Source organism: Mustela putorius, unplaced genomic scaffold (genome assembly GCF_011764305.1).
Source record: "Mustela putorius furo isolate JIRA1106 unplaced genomic scaffold, ASM1176430v1.1 tig00003869_pilon_pilon_pilon, whole genome shotgun sequence".
In the NCBI taxonomy this organism is placed as follows: domain Eukaryota; kingdom Metazoa; phylum Chordata; class Mammalia; order Carnivora; family Mustelidae; genus Mustela; species Mustela putorius.
Window position 1 is genome coordinate 9,895,073 of NW_025422021.1, and position 18,167 is coordinate 9,913,239.

Here is an 18,167-nt window from a genome sequence, read left to right on the forward strand (position 1 = left end):
ATGAGGCCAGGTTTTTACTTAATGGAGTTTGCCGTGAGTTCAGCTGTAATGTTTGTATTGTATCTATTTCCACAAGGACTGACACAAGAACACTTTGTGTTAACTTACTAAGCAGCTCTTTCATACCGTTTACATGCATGATGGGTATTAGTTCTAAACCAAGACCCTTGCTACTTAGCATTCAAAACAGGGAAATTAAGATGCTTAGGACAAAATACACTACAAAAGGCTAATACAACATGCTACTAATTCCTGTCCTTTCAACCATCTTTTAACTAAGTAGAAGCAATGCACCTGCAGATGAATAGCACTTTATTATCATTCAGTTACATTTTAGGATAGAGAACCAAGGACAGAGTTTATCACAAACAGGTTTTATTTTCAATGCTCTGGTAGCACCAACATTTATACATAACTTATTTATAGCTATAAAAAAGAGCTAATATTTAAAATAAAGCTCTTCATTATTTTACCCAACAGCTTATTTCTAGTAAGTATTCATTTACCCTGTAAACCAAATAAACTGCATTTGATATTTTTTGTTTAAACTGCTATCTAATGTGAAGAGACCATCTTAAACATATTTTATAGAATAAATACAATTTCAATAATTATATGAGGAAACTGTAATAATAAGGAATAGTTTTAATGGGTCTGTTGTGTGGCAATTAAAATCCAAAGCAGTAATGGGTAAAGTAGTACAATTTTAGTTCAAGGTTAAAAAAAAAAAAAAAGTCAAGAAATGCTACTTTTAAATAAAGAGGTTTATAATCTATCAGTTTAAAGGAAAACACTTCAAAGCATTTATAGTGTACTTAATTTTAACTTTTAAAAACTTTCCCTGTATACTGTTTTCTCAACAAGGCACTGCAAAGTATGATCAAATAACTCCACATACCTCGCATCAAATGTACTTCAAAGATTTCTTAGAAACTCTTAAGTTTCAAGTAGTGGTTCTGGTGGAAGACAGAGCAACGCAAAGGTTTGAGCTCAACAAAGCTGAAAGAGAGTTAACTTTCAGCCTTCAAAGGATACCTACATATCATCATAAGTATCTTCAAATAAATATTTTGCTCTAGGCAAGTTTACACATTACTTTAAGAACTTTTACAGGAGAATAAAAGGCTAAGTTTAAACACAAGGACTCTCATACATAATAGGTTAGAGAAAATGTGTATCAGATATATTACATAAAATATAGAACATAAAACCAAAGGGCTCTTCAAACCCAGAATTCAGAATCTTGCTTCACTAGAGGAAAAATGTATGCATTTCTCTATGAAATAGGTTCTAAGAAGGAAAAAAGTCCTATAACTACTTGTTTTAGAGAGCTGTACTCTTCTAATTCAGTTCAGTTAAATATTCATTTTCATATTGGATTACTGGCCCCTTAATAAAATCATCACTACAGAAAAACCCATCTCATCATTTGAAAAAGAACTTTATTTATTTTTAAAAATTTTATTCATTTACTTATCTTAGTAGGCTCTAAGCCCAAGATGGGGCTTGAACTCACAACCCCTAGATCAACAGTTGCTTGCTCCAGGCACCTGGGCAGCACAGTCAGTTGAGTGTCTGACTTGATTTTGGCTCAAGTTGTGATCTTAGGGTCATGGGATTGAGCCCCACCTCGGGCTCCATGCTCAGCATGGAGTCTGCCTGAGTGTCTCTCTCCCTTTCTCCCTCCCCCCACACCCTCATGCAAGTGTGTGCACGCACTCTCTCTCTAAAATAAATAGATCTTAAAAAAAAGTTGCATGCTTTAGTGACCAAGCCAGCCAGGCACCCCCTCCCTATCTCATCTTTTTAAAATTCAAAGTTGAATCAAAGATTAACTGAACTCTTTAGTTCCAATGCTTGTAGCTGAAAGTTCAGATTCTATTTCTGAAGATCAAAAAAATTCCCTACCTGCAAGGATATTATTTTACACTTTAATTAAATTTATGGAAAAATATAGACAAGATAAGAAGGGGCGCCTGAGTGGTTCAGTTGATTAAGCATCTGATTCTTGATGTCAGCTTGGGTCTTGATCTCAGGGTCATGAGTTCAAGCTGTGCTGGGCTCTACACTGGACATGAAGCCTACTTTAAAAAAATTAAAAAACCAAACCTGTTTAAAAAAAAAGAAAAAGAAATTAAGCTGAATAGATCAAGAATCCAGAATACAATCTGATCTACTTAACTAATAAAGACATGCCTTACAAATATTTTCCAAACTTTTTAGAAAAGGAATGTTACAAAGATAATTATTTTATTTAGTTCTGAGGTGAGTCATGATGAAATGTTTTAGATTGTATACTCTCTCACTATGGTCATTTCAACTTCCAATGTTCTGTACTTTGTTACACATGTGATGTTCCCATGTAGGAATTTTTGCTTTTTCTCACCACCGCATAAAGCGATGTGCCTGAAAATAATGGGTAGCCTGATATGACATAAATATATTTACACTTTATTTGTATTTATCCACATTTGAAAATCAAATTACACCTTCAGCATCTTTTCCTAAACAGCACCATTTGTGTAAATTTGTCTATGTTGAGTTATTTTTGAAACAGTGATTAAAAAAGGCAGGTTAAGTAGGTGGTCCTTTTATACGTGGCTAAAGTGGAAGACTTAATTAACATTGACTAGAATTCTAAGATTACCTAAGATATGCTACAAAAACAAGCCAAAAAATTTCCATTTCTACTTAATTTGCTCAAGCGTATATTACCTGACATTTATACTGCATTAGAATTACACTACCAAAAATCACATATAACATTCTAAGACAAAAATCTCAATGTATAATTTTAAAGCTTTCCATATATTTTATAAAATATTATGAAAAACAGTCACAATTATCAAAAAAGTAGAGTTTTCACTCTATTTATTAGTCTACCAAAGATTATTTTTTCATTTCAAGATTAAATTTTTGTTAAGTACACAGGGTTTTTCTATAAGAGGCTAAAGAATCCAGAAAATTTTAAAAATCTGCTCTCAACTACTCCCAAATTCAATCCATTTATTAGTGGGAGACAAGGATAAAATAGAAGATTGAAGTGTACCCATGTATTTTAACTTCCTCTGCCAAACCTCTTCCCAGAAATGCTAGCAATTAGTAAGACTGAACAATCTTATACACCCTTACACTAAATGGCAATGAAATTACCTCAAAAGAAAGCAGGAGGCTCTGAAAAGTATAAGATAAAAGAAACTAAAGCCAACACAAATAAATGGAAGGATATACTGTACTCATGGTTTAGAAGAATAAGTATTATTAAAATGTTCATACTACTCAAAACAATCTACAGATTCAATGCACCTTCCCTCAAAATACCAATGGCTTTTTTCACAGAACTAGAACAAAGAATCCTAAAATTTTGTGTGGAACCACAAAAGATCCTGAATAGCCAAAGCAATCCTGAGAAAGAACAACAATGCTGGAGAAATCCCTGATTTCATAGTATACTAGATCACAAAGCTAGAGTAATCAAAACAGTACCGTACTGGCACAAAAACAGATACAGAGATCAATGCAATGCCTAGCAATAAACCAATACATATAGGATCAATTAATTGATGACAAAAAAGCAAGAACAATGGGAAAGACAGTCTCTCTGACAAACAGCATTGGGCAAACTGGACAGCCACATGCAAAAGAATAAAAATGGACCACTCTTGTACCTCACATACAAAAATAAATTCAAAATGGATTAAAGACTTGAATGTGAGACTTGAAACCATAAAACTCCTCGAAGAAAACACAGGTAATAAGCTCTTTAACATTGGTCTTAGCAATATTTTTTTAGACTAGTCTCCTCAGGCAAGGGCAACAAAAGCTAAAATAAACAAATGGGATCACATCATATAAAAAGTAGAGATGGGGCACCTAGGTGGCTCACTCAGTTAAGTGTCTGCGTTCTGCTCAAGTCATAATCCCAGGATCCTGGGATGGAGCCTGGCATTGGGCTCACTGCTGTGCAGAGAGTCTGCTTCTCCCTCTCCTCCCTGCACTTGCCCTCTCTCACTATCTCTGTTGCTATCTCTCTCAAATAAATAAATAAATCTTAAAAAAAAAAAAAAAGTGGAGTACCATCATACACTGTCGTTGGGAATGTTAACTGGTACAGCCAGGATGGAAAATGGTATGAAGTTTCATCAAAAAAATAAAGGAAGAACTACCAAATAATCCAGCAATTTCACTTCTGGATATTTATTGGAAGAAAATGAAAACACCAATTTGGAGAGATACATGCACCCCTGTGTTCACTGCAGCATTACTTACAATAGGCAAGATTTGGAAGCAACCTAAGTGTCCATCATAGATGAATGGATAAAGATTAGATATATTTAAATACACACACACACACACACACACACAATGGAATATTACTGTCATAAAATGAAAGCTTGCCATTTGCAAAAACACAGATGGACCTACAGGGTATTATGCTACATTAAATCTAAAAAACAAAGCAAACGAGTAAACAAGACAAAACAGAAACAGATTCATATATACAGGTAACAAACTGTTGGTTACTGGACAGGGGAATGGGAGTGGGAGTTGAGGGGGGTGGGCAAAATAGATGAAAAGGATTAAGAAGTACAAAATTCCAGTTATAAAATAGTCATGGGGATATCACATATGGGAATGCAGTCAATAATTTTAGTAACTTTGTATGGTGAGAGATGATAACTGGACTTGCCATGGGAATTACTCATAATGTATAAAGATACTAAACAACAACAAAAAATGGAATCACTATAATATATACCTAAAAACTAAAAGGATTCTGTATGCCAATTCTATTTCAATTAAAGAGAGGTCAGGAGGTATCAGTAAAAGCAAAGGTCAGAGACAACCATAAGAGGAACAAACCAAAAGTGTCTGAACAATAAAGTTTATTGTAGTAAAATTCAGAATAATTATGTTGCCTTTAAAGATGATGGCTAGTGGGGATGTTTTATAAGCTTCTCAATTGTGTCTAAAAACTTTCACATGGAACTGGAGAACTCAGCTTGGAAAAGAAAAATGGATAATGAAAGATTAATGTACTGGCAAAATTTTAATAAGCAAATTAACTTCTAAGCTAATATGCCATGGTTTCTAACCACCTCACCTAAAAGAGTTGATCTTTCATACACAAAAATACTACTACATATTATAGTCTGTGAAAACTCAAATATGATATATAATAGTCTCAAGTATAACATACCTAAAACAAAAATCTTGATTTTTTCCCCCTATTTAGACCTACTTCTCTAATCTTTCTTAACTCAGTTAATAGTACTATTATTAAAGGTAAGCAATAGGATCCTCCTTGTTTCTCTCTTCCATTTCATTAAATTTAATTTAAAAGTAAATCCTACTGGCTCTATCTTCAAAATATATCCCCAGACAGCCAACTAAATGTAATGTAGTGTCACCTGTAACACTGCAACGTTCTGGTCTCCCTTCTTTTACTCTTTCCCCCTGTAGTGTGTTCTCTGCAAAGCAGCCAAACCAACCCTCCCCCACTTTTTTAAAAAAAGATTTTATTTATTTATTTGACAGAGAGAGACAGCAAGAGAGGGAACACAAGCAGGGGGAATGGGAGCGGGAGAAGCAGGCTGCCCGCTGAGTGGGGGAACCCGATGTGAGGCTCGATCCCAGGACCCTGAGATCATCACCTGAGCCGAAGGCAGACGCTTAACGACTGAGCCACCCAGGCGCCCCCCCAAAAATCTTCTGAAAATATAGATCATGATATGACTCTTACCTACTTAAAACCTCTCAAGGTTAACTATTAAAGGTTAACTGTCAACTATTCTTTACCTGAAAAGATCTAGTTTTGCCAACCCCTTCAACCATCTCCTACCCTTCTCTCCATTACCATAACCATTTAACAACAGATATTTCTGAGTGTTCTCCTTTCAGGGTCTTTCTTACTAGGCTCTTCCCTCAGGTTATTACATTACATTGGCTCCTCTTCATTCTATGAAGGAACCAGCAAAGTGTTTCTTCGTAACACTACTTACTATTTGTTTACTGACTGTTCCTCCTAGCTCATTCCCATAAGAGGAATGGTTTTGTTTTCTTGCCCCCTTTCCCTGGCATCAAGAACACAGAGGCACTGTGGAATGAACATTCTCAATGCAAACTGAGATAGAAGAGGCAAGCCCATTCCCTCCACATCCATTACCCATTCTTTTTTTATAAGGGGGAAAAAAATCTTTGCTTGAACATGTAATTTAAATAAATGATCTTCGACCATGAAGCAAATAATCCCATAAGAAGACATTATAAAAGATTGATTCCTTACTCATAACACAGTACTTCTAAATGGAAAAACCTGGTTTTCAAGAATGGAGCAATTAGAAGTCAATGCAAATACATAGCTATTTTCACTGCAAATAGTATTTGAAAGATTTACCAATAACTAAGTCAATAGTTCCTTTGGAAGAAATCAATTCAGCACTATCAGCTGGAACATTAAAAAAAAAAAAAAAAGACACCAAAATCTTCAAAAACAGTAAATTTTGTACAACACTAGGGAAACTACTACCTGCATTTTTAATAAGAGTATATAGCTGGGGTTGAGAATTTAATAATCTAATAAGAAACATATGATTAGGAAAAAAACTCCACTTTAATAAGCCTATTTTGCATGCTAGTTTATCTAGCATCGTATGAATTTGGGCAAGTCCTTACAATGAAACACAATTTTAAAAATTAACAACAACAACAGCAACAACAAAGAACAACAACAAAACCCAAAAAAACCCCAAATCAACCAGTCCCAAGTCACAAGAAGTTTTGGGGCATGAGGTTGGCAAAAGATTTAAGTCAGAAGTTTAAAGTCAGTTTAAAGCCTTGAAAAAGTTTAATTGTTAATGTGTTAGGAATTACTACTTGTACAGAAGGGAGTTAGGATATCAGAATGCAGTGATACATAAAATCTTTGCTTAGTTACGTGAAGCACAGTATTCTCAATATAGCAGATCTCATCTGATAAAACCTCCTAGATTTTTAAATTCAAGTGACAAGAGATTTTACTCTAAGAATGCAATTTTCAACTTTATAAATGTGATTCAGTGACAAAATGGCATTTCATTAAAAAAAAAATCAACTCTGAAGTAATTCTTGATGAAAAGTTTCAATGCCTTGAAGGGACGTGGGTAGGGGGACAGGTTAAATGGGTGATGGGATTAAAGAGTAGTACACTTGCTGTGATGAACATTGGTGATGTATGGCATTACTGAATCACTATATTATACACTGGAAACTAATACTGTAGTGTATGTTAACTAACTGGAATTTAAATAAAACCTTAAAAAAAAAAGTTTTAATGCCTTTAAATAAGAATGCCCAGAAACAGAACCCTAAAAAACATAACTTTCTTCAGATTCCTCAGAGATTCATGTCTATCCCAAACATGCAAAATACAATCATCCCATCCCAACATCCCCAAAAGTTTCAAACACTCCATCATCAGCTCAAGTACAAAATGTCATTATCTAAGTTATTCAAATAGACTCTTGGGTATGATATACACCATGGGGCAAAATTCTTTTCCACCTGTAAAACTAGAAAATAAGTTACCACTTCTAAAATATAGTAGTGAAACAGGCACAGGATAAATTATGGAGTTTCCGACTCCAAAGAGGAGAAAACTATAGGAAAAAAGGAGTCACTGGAACCAAGCAATTCAAAATTCAGAAGGTCAAATTCCATTAGTGTTCAAAACCTGAGAATACTGTGGCCTGTGGCTCTACCTTCTGGGCCATTATTCCTTTTTCTTGAAGGGAAGCACATGTTTGTAGCTGAGTAGTGCAATCAGCCCATTTCCTACCTATAGAATTTTGGAAGTTCATTAGCCTTTCCTCAACCTGTCAGTTCAAACTGGCAGTGTTTCTGCTGACTGAACATTCTTAAAACTCTTCTAGGTCACCTGTATTTGCCAAGAGGGTTCACATCATTAGATAAGATGGTCCTACAAAGGACTTTATTCAATCTCTATTTCTGGCTTTTACTGAGATTACTGAGGAAATCCAAGAGTCCTGTGCATAATCCCTTCAGAAAGAACAAAAGGTTATCTAGCCATGCTCTTGGATTTCTTTCTAAAGCACACTTTCCTGACAATGAATCTCCTAATTTCAGTGTATTCTGCTACCCGAATAGACTGAGAATCTCCCAAATCAAGTCCTGGATCTTTTTTGCTTTACAGTTCTTCCCACAATCTATTCCTTTCCTCTTACATTTACTATAAGCCATAAGAAACCAGCCCACAACTTAAATACTTTGTTTGGACATCTCCTCAGCTAAATATCCAACTTCACAGCTTATATCTTCTCGTTTCTATATAAATGTAGGATACAATTCAGCTAGGCTTCCTGGCTCTATATAATAAATATCTCCTTTCCTCATTTTCTAATAATATCTTCATTTCTCTTTGACTTCTTCAACATCCCTATTTCTACCAACATACTATTTGTGATGGTACATTATTCCCTAAGAATACAAGTTTTCTCTCCCATGCTCCTAACTTTATTCTGAGCCTTCACCAACAATGCCTTTAAAGTCCATATTTCTACCAACCATCTATTCAAGGGAGTCTACGCTTCTATCATGTGCCTCAAAGTTCTTCAAGTTTATACCCGTAACCCATTTCCAAAGACATTTTATTTTTTTCAGTAGCACCCCACTTTCTGGTATGGAAATCTGTATTAGTTTCTATGGCTGCTGTAACTAACTACCATAAACTTGGAGGCTTAAAACAACAGAGATTTAGGGCACCTGGGCAGCTGAGTGGGTTAAGCCTCTGCCTTCAGCTCAGGTCATGATCCTAGGGTCCTGGGATGGAGCCCTACATCGGGCTCTCTGCTCAGCAGGGAGCCTGCTTCCTCCTCTCTCTGACTGCCTCTCTGCCTACTTGTGATCTCTGTCTGTCTCTCTGTCAAATAAATAAATAAAATCTTATTTTAAAAAAACAAAAACAAAAAAACAACAGAGATTGATTCTCTCACAGCCTAGAGGTAAAGTCTAAATTCACTATCACTGTACTAAAATCAAAGTGTCAACAGGGCCACACTCTCCCCAGACTCCAGTGGAGTCTTTTCTGTGGTTCTTCTAATTCTGGTGGCTACCAGTATTCCTTGGCTTGTGGTCACATCATTCTGCCTCTGCTTCCTGAGGGCTGGTAATTCAGCCTGCCCTGGATGCGTTCTCTTTAATGCCTCTCTTTGCCTTCACTCTCTTTTGGTTCATTTGTTTCAAAAGTTTTATGTCATCAGCTTAAATGCTCATGTTCTTAAGGAAATATGTTAGCAAAATCTGTGGAATCAGAAATTAGCAAGAGAAATTTAAATGGGCAAATTCTATGTGAAGAAAAAGTAGAAAATTTAGCTATTGCCTTCTGTCTTATTTAACTTCTGGGAAGTGAAGTAATTTTCATATCCACAATAAAAAAACAGACGTTGGTAAACAAAATACAACTCTGATCATAAAAGTAAAGGGTTTTTAGAGAAGGTCCACTCAGGAAATAGATTGTAAGGATCGTGATCAAAGGTTAACTGTAGTGACAGGAAGGCAATTACCTCCATAAATAAAGACAATCCGTGGTTTTATTTATATATATTTTTAAGATTTTATTTATTTATTTGACAGAGATCAGAAGTAGGCAGAGAGACAGGCAGAGAGAGGAAGGGAAACAGGCTCCCTGATGAACAGAGAGCCCGATGCGGGGCTCGATCCCAGGACCCTGAGATCACGACCTGAGCTGAAGGCAGAGGCTTTAACCCACTGAGCCACCCAGGCGCCCCCAATCCGTGGTTTTAAAGCTACTATATAAAATTTTCCCTCCTCCCTCAAGCTTTTAAATTTTAAAACCTGTTTTTTACTCAAATGGAAAGCAGAGTTAAAGATAAATTTATTATTGTTCTTACCTCTACACAGTCAAAATTCTCATCAACTTTAGATGCATATTCAACACGAAACATTGTTGACAGGCTACCAGCAATATAGTATAACAGGATCTTCAAACCCTTGTAACCAAAAGCAGTTTCACTGAAAAGGAGAAAAATATCAGTAATCTGAGACTCCAGAAAGACTCTTTGCAAAGTCATTACAAAGAATTAGCTCTCTATATAAACAAGTTTAACTTTATGGGTAGTTTCAAGATTTTACCATACTTATTTTAGAAACAAGTACTTGTAATAAAACTGCCTCAGCTTTCCTCATTTATAAAATAAGAGAGGGGCACCTGGCTGGCTCAGTTGGTAGAGCACATGACTCTTGATCTCAGGGTTGTGAGTTCAAGCCCCATCTTAGGTGGAGAGATTACATAAAAATAAAATCTTCAAAATAATAGAATACGAGAGAATAATAGCACCTACCTCAGGGACATTGTTTGGGTTACATGAGCAAGTTAATACCTATAAACAGCTTATAATGTTGACCAGCATGTTATACAAGTTATGTAATAAATGTAATACATCATTGTGGCTGCTTCTTCTATTACTAGTACCAGAAGGCATTTCAAATCAGACACAAGTGGTATGAAACTGGTACCTTGCTAGGCAAGCAGCTAAGATGTAGCTTTGGCCCAGTCTTTCCTCCAGTTTACCACTTGCTTCCATCATTAACATCCAGAGCTGCTGAAAATGGTAGAAGCACCTATCTAATTACATCACCCTATGAACTCAGAAAGCAGATCTAGAGCTGCTGTTTTTCCAGCCCTGCTCCTTTCAACCCACTTCTACTTTGATATTCTCTTCTCTAGCTTAAAAAGGAGTATACCAAAATGTGCATCTAAAACATCCAGAATAGGTAAAGCTATACAGACAGAAGGTAGGTTAGTGATTCCTAGGGCTGGGGAGATTAAGGGAGGAAAAAGAGAATGACTGCTAATGGTTATGGGAATTTTGGTGGGAATGACAAAATGTTCTGAAATTGACTGTAATGACTGCACAACACAATATACTAAAAATCACCGAATTGTATACTTTAAATGGATGAATTATATGGTAAATTACATCTCAATAAAGCTTTTTTTTTTTTTTTTTGGTGAATTCTGAAGAAGAGTGCCTGAAAGGAGCAGTGTCATTTTCAGATTTCTGTCCAGGCTACCAAAATAAAACATAAGCAGGGTCTATTCCAGGACTCTGAAAGTTATGTGCATAAAATGCAGTGGCAATGATAAGTAGGATCAAGACCAATGTCATACTTGAGTCATAAGATACAGGGTTATGATTATGTGACTGTCACCTGTCTACCTTAGAAGGGAAGTATGTAAGCATTTTTAATGACATGTAAAACAGAATGAATGTACAAAGTACCACTGAGAAGCAATCTGTAAGACTGGATTCTATGCACCTAAGGAAGATATTTTAAATAGCAGGAAGAGGAAAGGAATAAAATAAATAGCTCCTTAACGATAGAGATCCCCCCAAAAAATATTCTTCTCTTTATAATAAAACAAAACATATTTAAAATACAAAAGGAAAAAAATACAAAAGGTTCAAATTTTGGCATGAATCAATATGTACTAAAATAGAATTATTAATATTTAAAAGCACATAAAATGCCCAATCCAATACATTAATAATGAAAAGTTCTGAGGAAATTTGTTCCATAGAGAGACATTTGTTAATTTCTAAACACATTAAATAAATATGTGAACAATGATGAAATAAGACATAAGTATAATAGCCACGAGGGCAATATTTTAAATGTCAACCATGTCAAAACACCCTTTCCTACTACAACAAAGCAGGTTTCCTTGGGAAAATGGCTAACTCCAGAACTAGTAGAGTAAGTAGAAGATGAATCTCGAACATCTTATTGTATTTCAAAGTGAAGTAACCCCCAAGTGATGATGGTTTATCAAAAGGATTCAAAAACTGGTTTGAAATGGGATAATTTGACCATCATAATTAATAACAGTAGCAGATTATGACCCCTTGAATTAAAAAAGAATCTTTGAGTCTATTCTGATATAAACAAAGAAATACATAAGGGGAAAAAGAGAAGCTCTTCCTTAGAGAATGCCAATAAATGTAGAAAGTATAACAGAGTTAGAAAATCACCATTTTGCCACCACAATAAAAGATTCAAGCAAGAATCATCAACGGATTTAAAACTACTGGGGCGCCTGGGTGGCTCAGTGGATTAAGCCGCTGCCTTCGGCTTGGGTCATGGTCTCGGTGTCCTGGGATCGAGCCCCGCATCGGGATCTTTGCTCAGCGGGAGCCTGCTTCTCTCTCTCTCTCTGCCTGACTCTCCGCCTACTTATGATCTTTCTCTCTGTCAAATAGATGAATAAAATCTTTAAAATAAAAATAAAACTACTGGGTGAGGGGTGCTTGGGTGGCTCAGTGGGTTGGGCCTCTGCCTTCCGCTCGGGTCATAATCTCGGGGTCCTAAGATTGAGCCCTGCATTGGGCTCTCTGCTCAGCAGGGAACCTGCTTCCCCTCCTTTCTCTGCCTGCTGCTTTGCCTACTCATGATCTCTCTCCCTCTGTCAAATAAATAAAATCTTAAAATAAAATAAAAACTACTGGGTGAAAGTCTGATGGGAAATAGGATCTTTTCAGTCTCAGAGTATCTCCCCACAGATTACATAATAAAAGGAAAAACCTTATAGTGCAGAAAATGACACATACCTCTAAACTAAGTGATCCAAGTTAATGAACAATAGAACAAATTAATATCATGGATTATCTGATTGTGACAGACTGAGACAGACACATACAACCTCTGTTGTGGTACTACAAAAATGTATATTATCTGAATTTCATCACAAAGAAACAAACTAGGCAAAATGAAGGCTTATAAAAACCTATATCCTATGAAAATGTCCATGTCATGGAAAACAAAAAAAGGCTGAGGAACTGCTGCAGAGTAAAGACCAAAGAGATATGACAACTAAATGCAGTATGTGGGGTGCCTGGGTGTTTCAGTTGGTTAAGCGTCTGCCTTCGACTCAGGTCATGATCCCAGCTAGAGTCCTGGAATGGAGTTCCAGCACTGGGATCTCTGCTTAATGTGAGCCTGCTTCTCCCTCTCCCTATTGCTCCCCCTGCTTGTACTGTCAAATAAAAAATAAAATCTTAAAAATAATAATAAAAATAGGTGTGCCTGGGTGGCTCACTGGGTTAAAGCCTCTGCCTTCGGATCAGGTCATGATCTCAGGGTCCTGGGATCGAGCCTGGCATCGCGCTCTCTGCTCAGCGGGGAGCCTGCTTCCTCCTTTCTCTCTGCCTGCCTCTCTGCCTACCTGTGATCTCTGTCAAGTAAATAAATAAATAAAATCTTTAATAAAAATAATAATAATAAAAAAATAAAAAGCAATATGTAGCTCTAGATTGGATCCAAAATGAGGAAAATTGTTATAAAAGAAATATTGGAAACCAACTGGCAAAATTTGAAATGTGGACTATATCTCAGAAAGTAGTAACAGCATTGTTAAATTTCCTGAATTTTGGTAATTATATGGTTACTGTCCTTGTTTTTAGGAAATATATACTAAAGAATTTAGGAGTAAGGTATCAAGATATATCTGCAAACAACACTGAAATGGTTCAACAACATACCAACATATCTATATAGGAAAGAATGATTAAAGCAAATAGAACTAAATGTTAACAACTGGTGAATCTAAATGAAGTATATACAGAGTACTACTCTTTTTTTTTTCTTTGAATCAATTAATTAACATACAGTGTACAATTAGTTTCAGAGGTAGAGTTCAGTGATTCATCAGCTGCCTATAACACCCAGTACTTAAAGTACCCATCATAGAGTACTACTCTTAACAACTTTCTGCAAATAAGTTTTTTCAGCATCAAAAGTTTTAAAAAAAAAGTAACTGACTATTCTAATCATGTAATAAAGCTATAGGAAATAAAGGAATTGTGCTGAATATCCCAGGACATATCTTTAACCTTGTTTTTAAAAATAAATTTATTGCAGTGCCTGGGTGTCTCAGTCGGTTAAGTGCCTGTCTTGGGCTCAGGTCATGATCCCGGGGTCCTGGGATCAAGCCCTGCATCTGGCTCCCTGCTCCACAGGGCAGCTTGCTTCTCCCTTTCCCTCTGCCTGTCTGACTCTCTCTGTGTCAAATAAATAAATAAGAGCTTTTTAAAATAGATAAATTTATTTTAACTGCTTATTTACTTGTCATAGAAGAACTTGAGCTTTCTAGCTTCGGGAGAGCATATTCTGTACTAAGAGCAGTATAGCAAAGCAGCAGGAAGAAAAAAGTGGTAATTATAAATATGGGCTCCATAGATTGCCTGAATCTGAAATTTGGTCATTCATATGTCCATAAGGAGCTACTCAATTCCACCAATGTACAATGTAATGAATGATAATACCATCGCTAAGATTGTTGTGAGAATTAAATGAGTTAATATATCCACAGCACTATGTGATAGGTATTGTAGAGTAAACTGGTATCTCAATGTCAAAAATGCCATTCTAATGTCTATTTTAAAGTAAATTACATAAAAAACAGCGAAGAAAATAAAGTCTGACTTCTAGATTAAGAAAAAAAAAGTTTTTTATTAGCCACACTGATTGGGCAAAGTTACTTACTCATCCCCAAAGAGTTGATGGGTATATTCAGGAAAGAAAGTTCTAATGTCATTCTCAAGATCTTCAGGGAAACGAACTGTTTAAAAGAATAAAAATTATAGAGATATTAAAGATACTAAATTAAAGATATTAAAGGTGACAGGTATTTCCATTTCAAGAATTTCACTATAACTAGGATACAGCCAACAATCCTTCTTACGTAAAATGTCACTTTTCCATTATATGATTTACACTGGATTCTCATGAGACAAATGAACAATGAAAATTAGAATATCACTAAGTGCATCAGCATAAAAACCCTACTGATTTTAAGAATTAGATAACTAGCTATGACAAAGGCATCTGATTTAGTTTTTATTTTTCTGTATGTTTACATAAAATGCAAAGAATAAAAGAAAACAAAACCAAAAAAGACACTTTGAGATAAGCAAAGCTACAGCAAAAAAAAAAAAAAAGGACTAAAAAAGAACGCTATAGGAAACATTCTGAGAATAAGAGTACTCAGAGTTTGTGGGTTTTTTTTTTAAATAAGATTTTATTTATTTATTTGCCAGAGAGAGACAGCAAAAGGGAACACAAGCAGGGGGAGTGGGAGAGGGAGAAGCAGCTTCCTGCCTAGAAAGGAGCCCGATCCAGGGCTCATGATCAGGGATCATGACCTGAGCCAAAGGCAGCTGCCTAAGGACTGAGCCACGCAGGTGCCCCAAGAGTACTCAGAGTTTTAAGGAGGCCTTTATCATTACATCATTCTTTATCAGTGCAAGATGATATTCATATTGTTCCTAAGGTGGTGCTGTGGGGGCGCCTGGGTGGCTCAGTGGGTTAAAGCCTCTGCCTTCGGCTCAGGTCGTGATCCCAGGGTCCTGGGATCGAGCCCCACATCGGGCTCTCTGCTCCGCAGGGAGCCTGCTTCCTCCTCTCTCTCTGCCTGCCTCTCTGCCTACCTGTGATCTCTGTCTGTTAAATAAATAAAATCTTTAAAAAAAAAAAAAAAAAAAGACAGTTTAAAAAAAAAAAAGTAATGCTGTGGGGCACCTGGGTGGCTCCGTGGGTTAAGACCTCTGCCTTCAGCTCAGGTCATGATCTCAAGGGCCGGGGATCGAGCCCCTCATTGGGCTCTCTGCTCAGCAGGGACCCTGCTTTCCCCTCTCTCTCTGCCTGCCTCTCTGCCTACTTGTGATTTCTATCTGTCAAATAAATAAATAAAATCTTAAAAAAAAAAAAAAGTAATGCTGCAATGACATCCATGACATCCTTACATACACTTTTCTGTACATTTATAAGTACATACGGAATAAGTTCCTGGCAGTAGAAATGCAGAGTAAAAGTACTGAATTATTTTCATAAATATTACTTAAATGCCCTCTAAAAATATTTTAAGAGTTTATATACCCACTAGCAGCTACTTAAAATTCCTTGCTTCCCATCTCCCCAAGAATATTCTGTAATCTCAACTTTAATTTCTACCAATTTAAGATGGAAACAGGTACCCTGTTACTCATTTGCATTTGAGTTCTGATAGTGGACATTTTCCCAAAATAACTTATCTATTGTGAAAAAACCCTTACCCTCCCCTCACCAAAATCTTTAAATTGAAGAATGAAAAGATAAGTTGTAGGTATCATCCAGCAAATTAATGATTTACAGAAGAAAATATACCTATTCACTGTAGGGATCTCGCAGCATGACCTTTCCAAGTAATCTAACTTAAAATCACTCATTATGGGGCACCTGGGTGGCTCAGTGGGTTAAGCCTCTGGTCATGATCTCAGGGCCCTGGGATCGAGCCCTGCATCAGGCTCTCTGCTCAGTAGGGAGCCTGCTTCCCTCTCTCTCTCTCTCTCTCTTTGCCTGCCTCTCTGCCTACTTGTGATCTCTCTCTGTCAAATAAATAAATAAAATCTTTTAAAAAATAGTAATATTAAAAAAAATCACTCATTACAGGATAGATCAACATTGTATGTCTTCTGCTTCAATGCAATATAAAATATACAGCCATCATCTATAAAACATTTTCTTACCAAAAATGTTTATACTAGCTCTAATGCAGCTTTAATTAAATCTTCCAACTTACAAGAAATATAAAGGACAGGGTAACAAGTTAAATACTACCAAAAGAAAACATACAGATCCAGAATGTAAATGTTTATTAATTCTACTCAATAACATTACTCTTCCAAATAAACCAATGGTATGGAGAAAAGACTGTTCTGGATTAAAAGAGATTTAAGAAACATTACAGCCAAACATGATGCATGATCCTTGACTGAATTCTGGGTTAAATACTTTTTTTTAAATTTTTTATTTTTTATAAATATTTTTATCCCCAGGGGTACAGGTCTGTGAATCACAGGGTTTACACACTTCACAGCACTCACCAAAGCACATACCCTCCCCAATGTCCATAATCCCACCCCCTTCTCCCAACCCCCCTCCCCCTAAATACTTTTTTTTTAAAAAAGCTACTGAATGGTTGCCTGGGTGGGTCAGTCTGTTAAGTGTCTGCTTTCAGCTCAGGTCATGATCCCAGGGTCCTGAGCCCCACATCAGCCTCACACTGGGCTCCCTCCTCAGCAGGGAGCCTGCTCCTAACTCTGACTGCAACTCCCCTGGTCGTCCTTGCCCTCTCCCTCCTTCCCTCTCTCTCTGGCAAATAAATAAAATAAAATAAAATAAAAATAAAGCTACTGAAGACTTTCAAGGACAATCAAGAAATGAGAAAATTATATAAAAATTATTAATTACCATTAATTTCCATAGGTATAATAAAGGAATTGTCATAATTATGGAATTATGGTTATCTATGTGAATATTCATGTATTAGGACTGTCATGATGTTCAGAAATCTACTTTTGGGGCACCTGGGTGGCACCGTCAATTAAGCGTCCAACTCTTGGTTTTAGTTTGGGTTGTAACCTCAGGGTCATGAGATCAAGCCCTGAGTCAGGCTCCAAGTTTGGTGTAGTCTGTTTGGGATTTCCTCTCCCTCTTTCCCTCTTCCCTGTATGAGCGTGTGTACTTTCTCTCAAATAAATAAATAAATAAATCTTTTTAAAAAACTACTTTCAAATTATTTAGCAAAAAAGTATGGATTAAAGCATATATGATAAAATGTTAATAGTTGAATTTAGATTTGGATATATACATAAGTATTGTTGTATTCTCTCAACTTTGCTCTGTATTAACAAATTTCTTTTTAAAGATTTTATTTATTTATTTTGACAGAGAGAGAGAGAGATCACAAGTAGGCAGAGAGGCAGGCAGAGAAAGAGAGAGGAGGAAGAAGGCTCCCCACTGAGCAGAGAGCCCAATGTGGGGCTCAATCCCAGGACCCCAGGATCATGACCTGAGCCGAAGGCAGCGGCTTTAACCCACTGAGCCACCCAGGTGCCCCAGTATTAACAAATTTTCATAATGAAAACTGAAACTGAAAAAAACCCTGGGCAAATACATCAAAATGTTAAGATGTGAAACAGCTAAGTGATGGGATCATGATACTCATTAGCCTGCTCTGTATTTTCTGCATGTCTATAATATTCCATAATAAAAAAAAATCCAATATGTCTAGACTTCTTAACCCCTCAAATTTCCCACTACTGACCTCTAAA

The 18,167-nt window shown here is 36.3% G+C and overlaps 2 protein-coding genes across 3 annotated transcripts in view; one reads left to right on the forward strand and one right to left on the reverse strand.

Annotated features, from left to right (window-relative positions):
* Positions 1-18,167, forward strand: part of SLC25A12 (solute carrier family 25 member 12) — a 205,810-nt gene that overhangs the window by 45,853 nt on the left and 141,790 nt on the right. The window lies entirely within an intron of this gene.
* Positions 1-18,167, reverse strand: part of HAT1 (histone acetyltransferase 1) — a 63,011-nt gene that overhangs the window by 29,246 nt on the left and 15,598 nt on the right. For both annotated transcript variants that reach the window (XM_045066840.1, XM_045066841.1), the window contains exons 3-4: positions 14,560-14,635; positions 9,909-10,029 (exon numbers count right to left, since the gene is read on the reverse strand). In XM_045066840.1, coding sequence (XP_044922775.1) covers positions 9,909-10,029; positions 14,560-14,635 — 197 coding nt within the window. The remainder of the gene's footprint in view (positions 1-9,908; positions 10,030-14,559; positions 14,636-18,167) is intronic.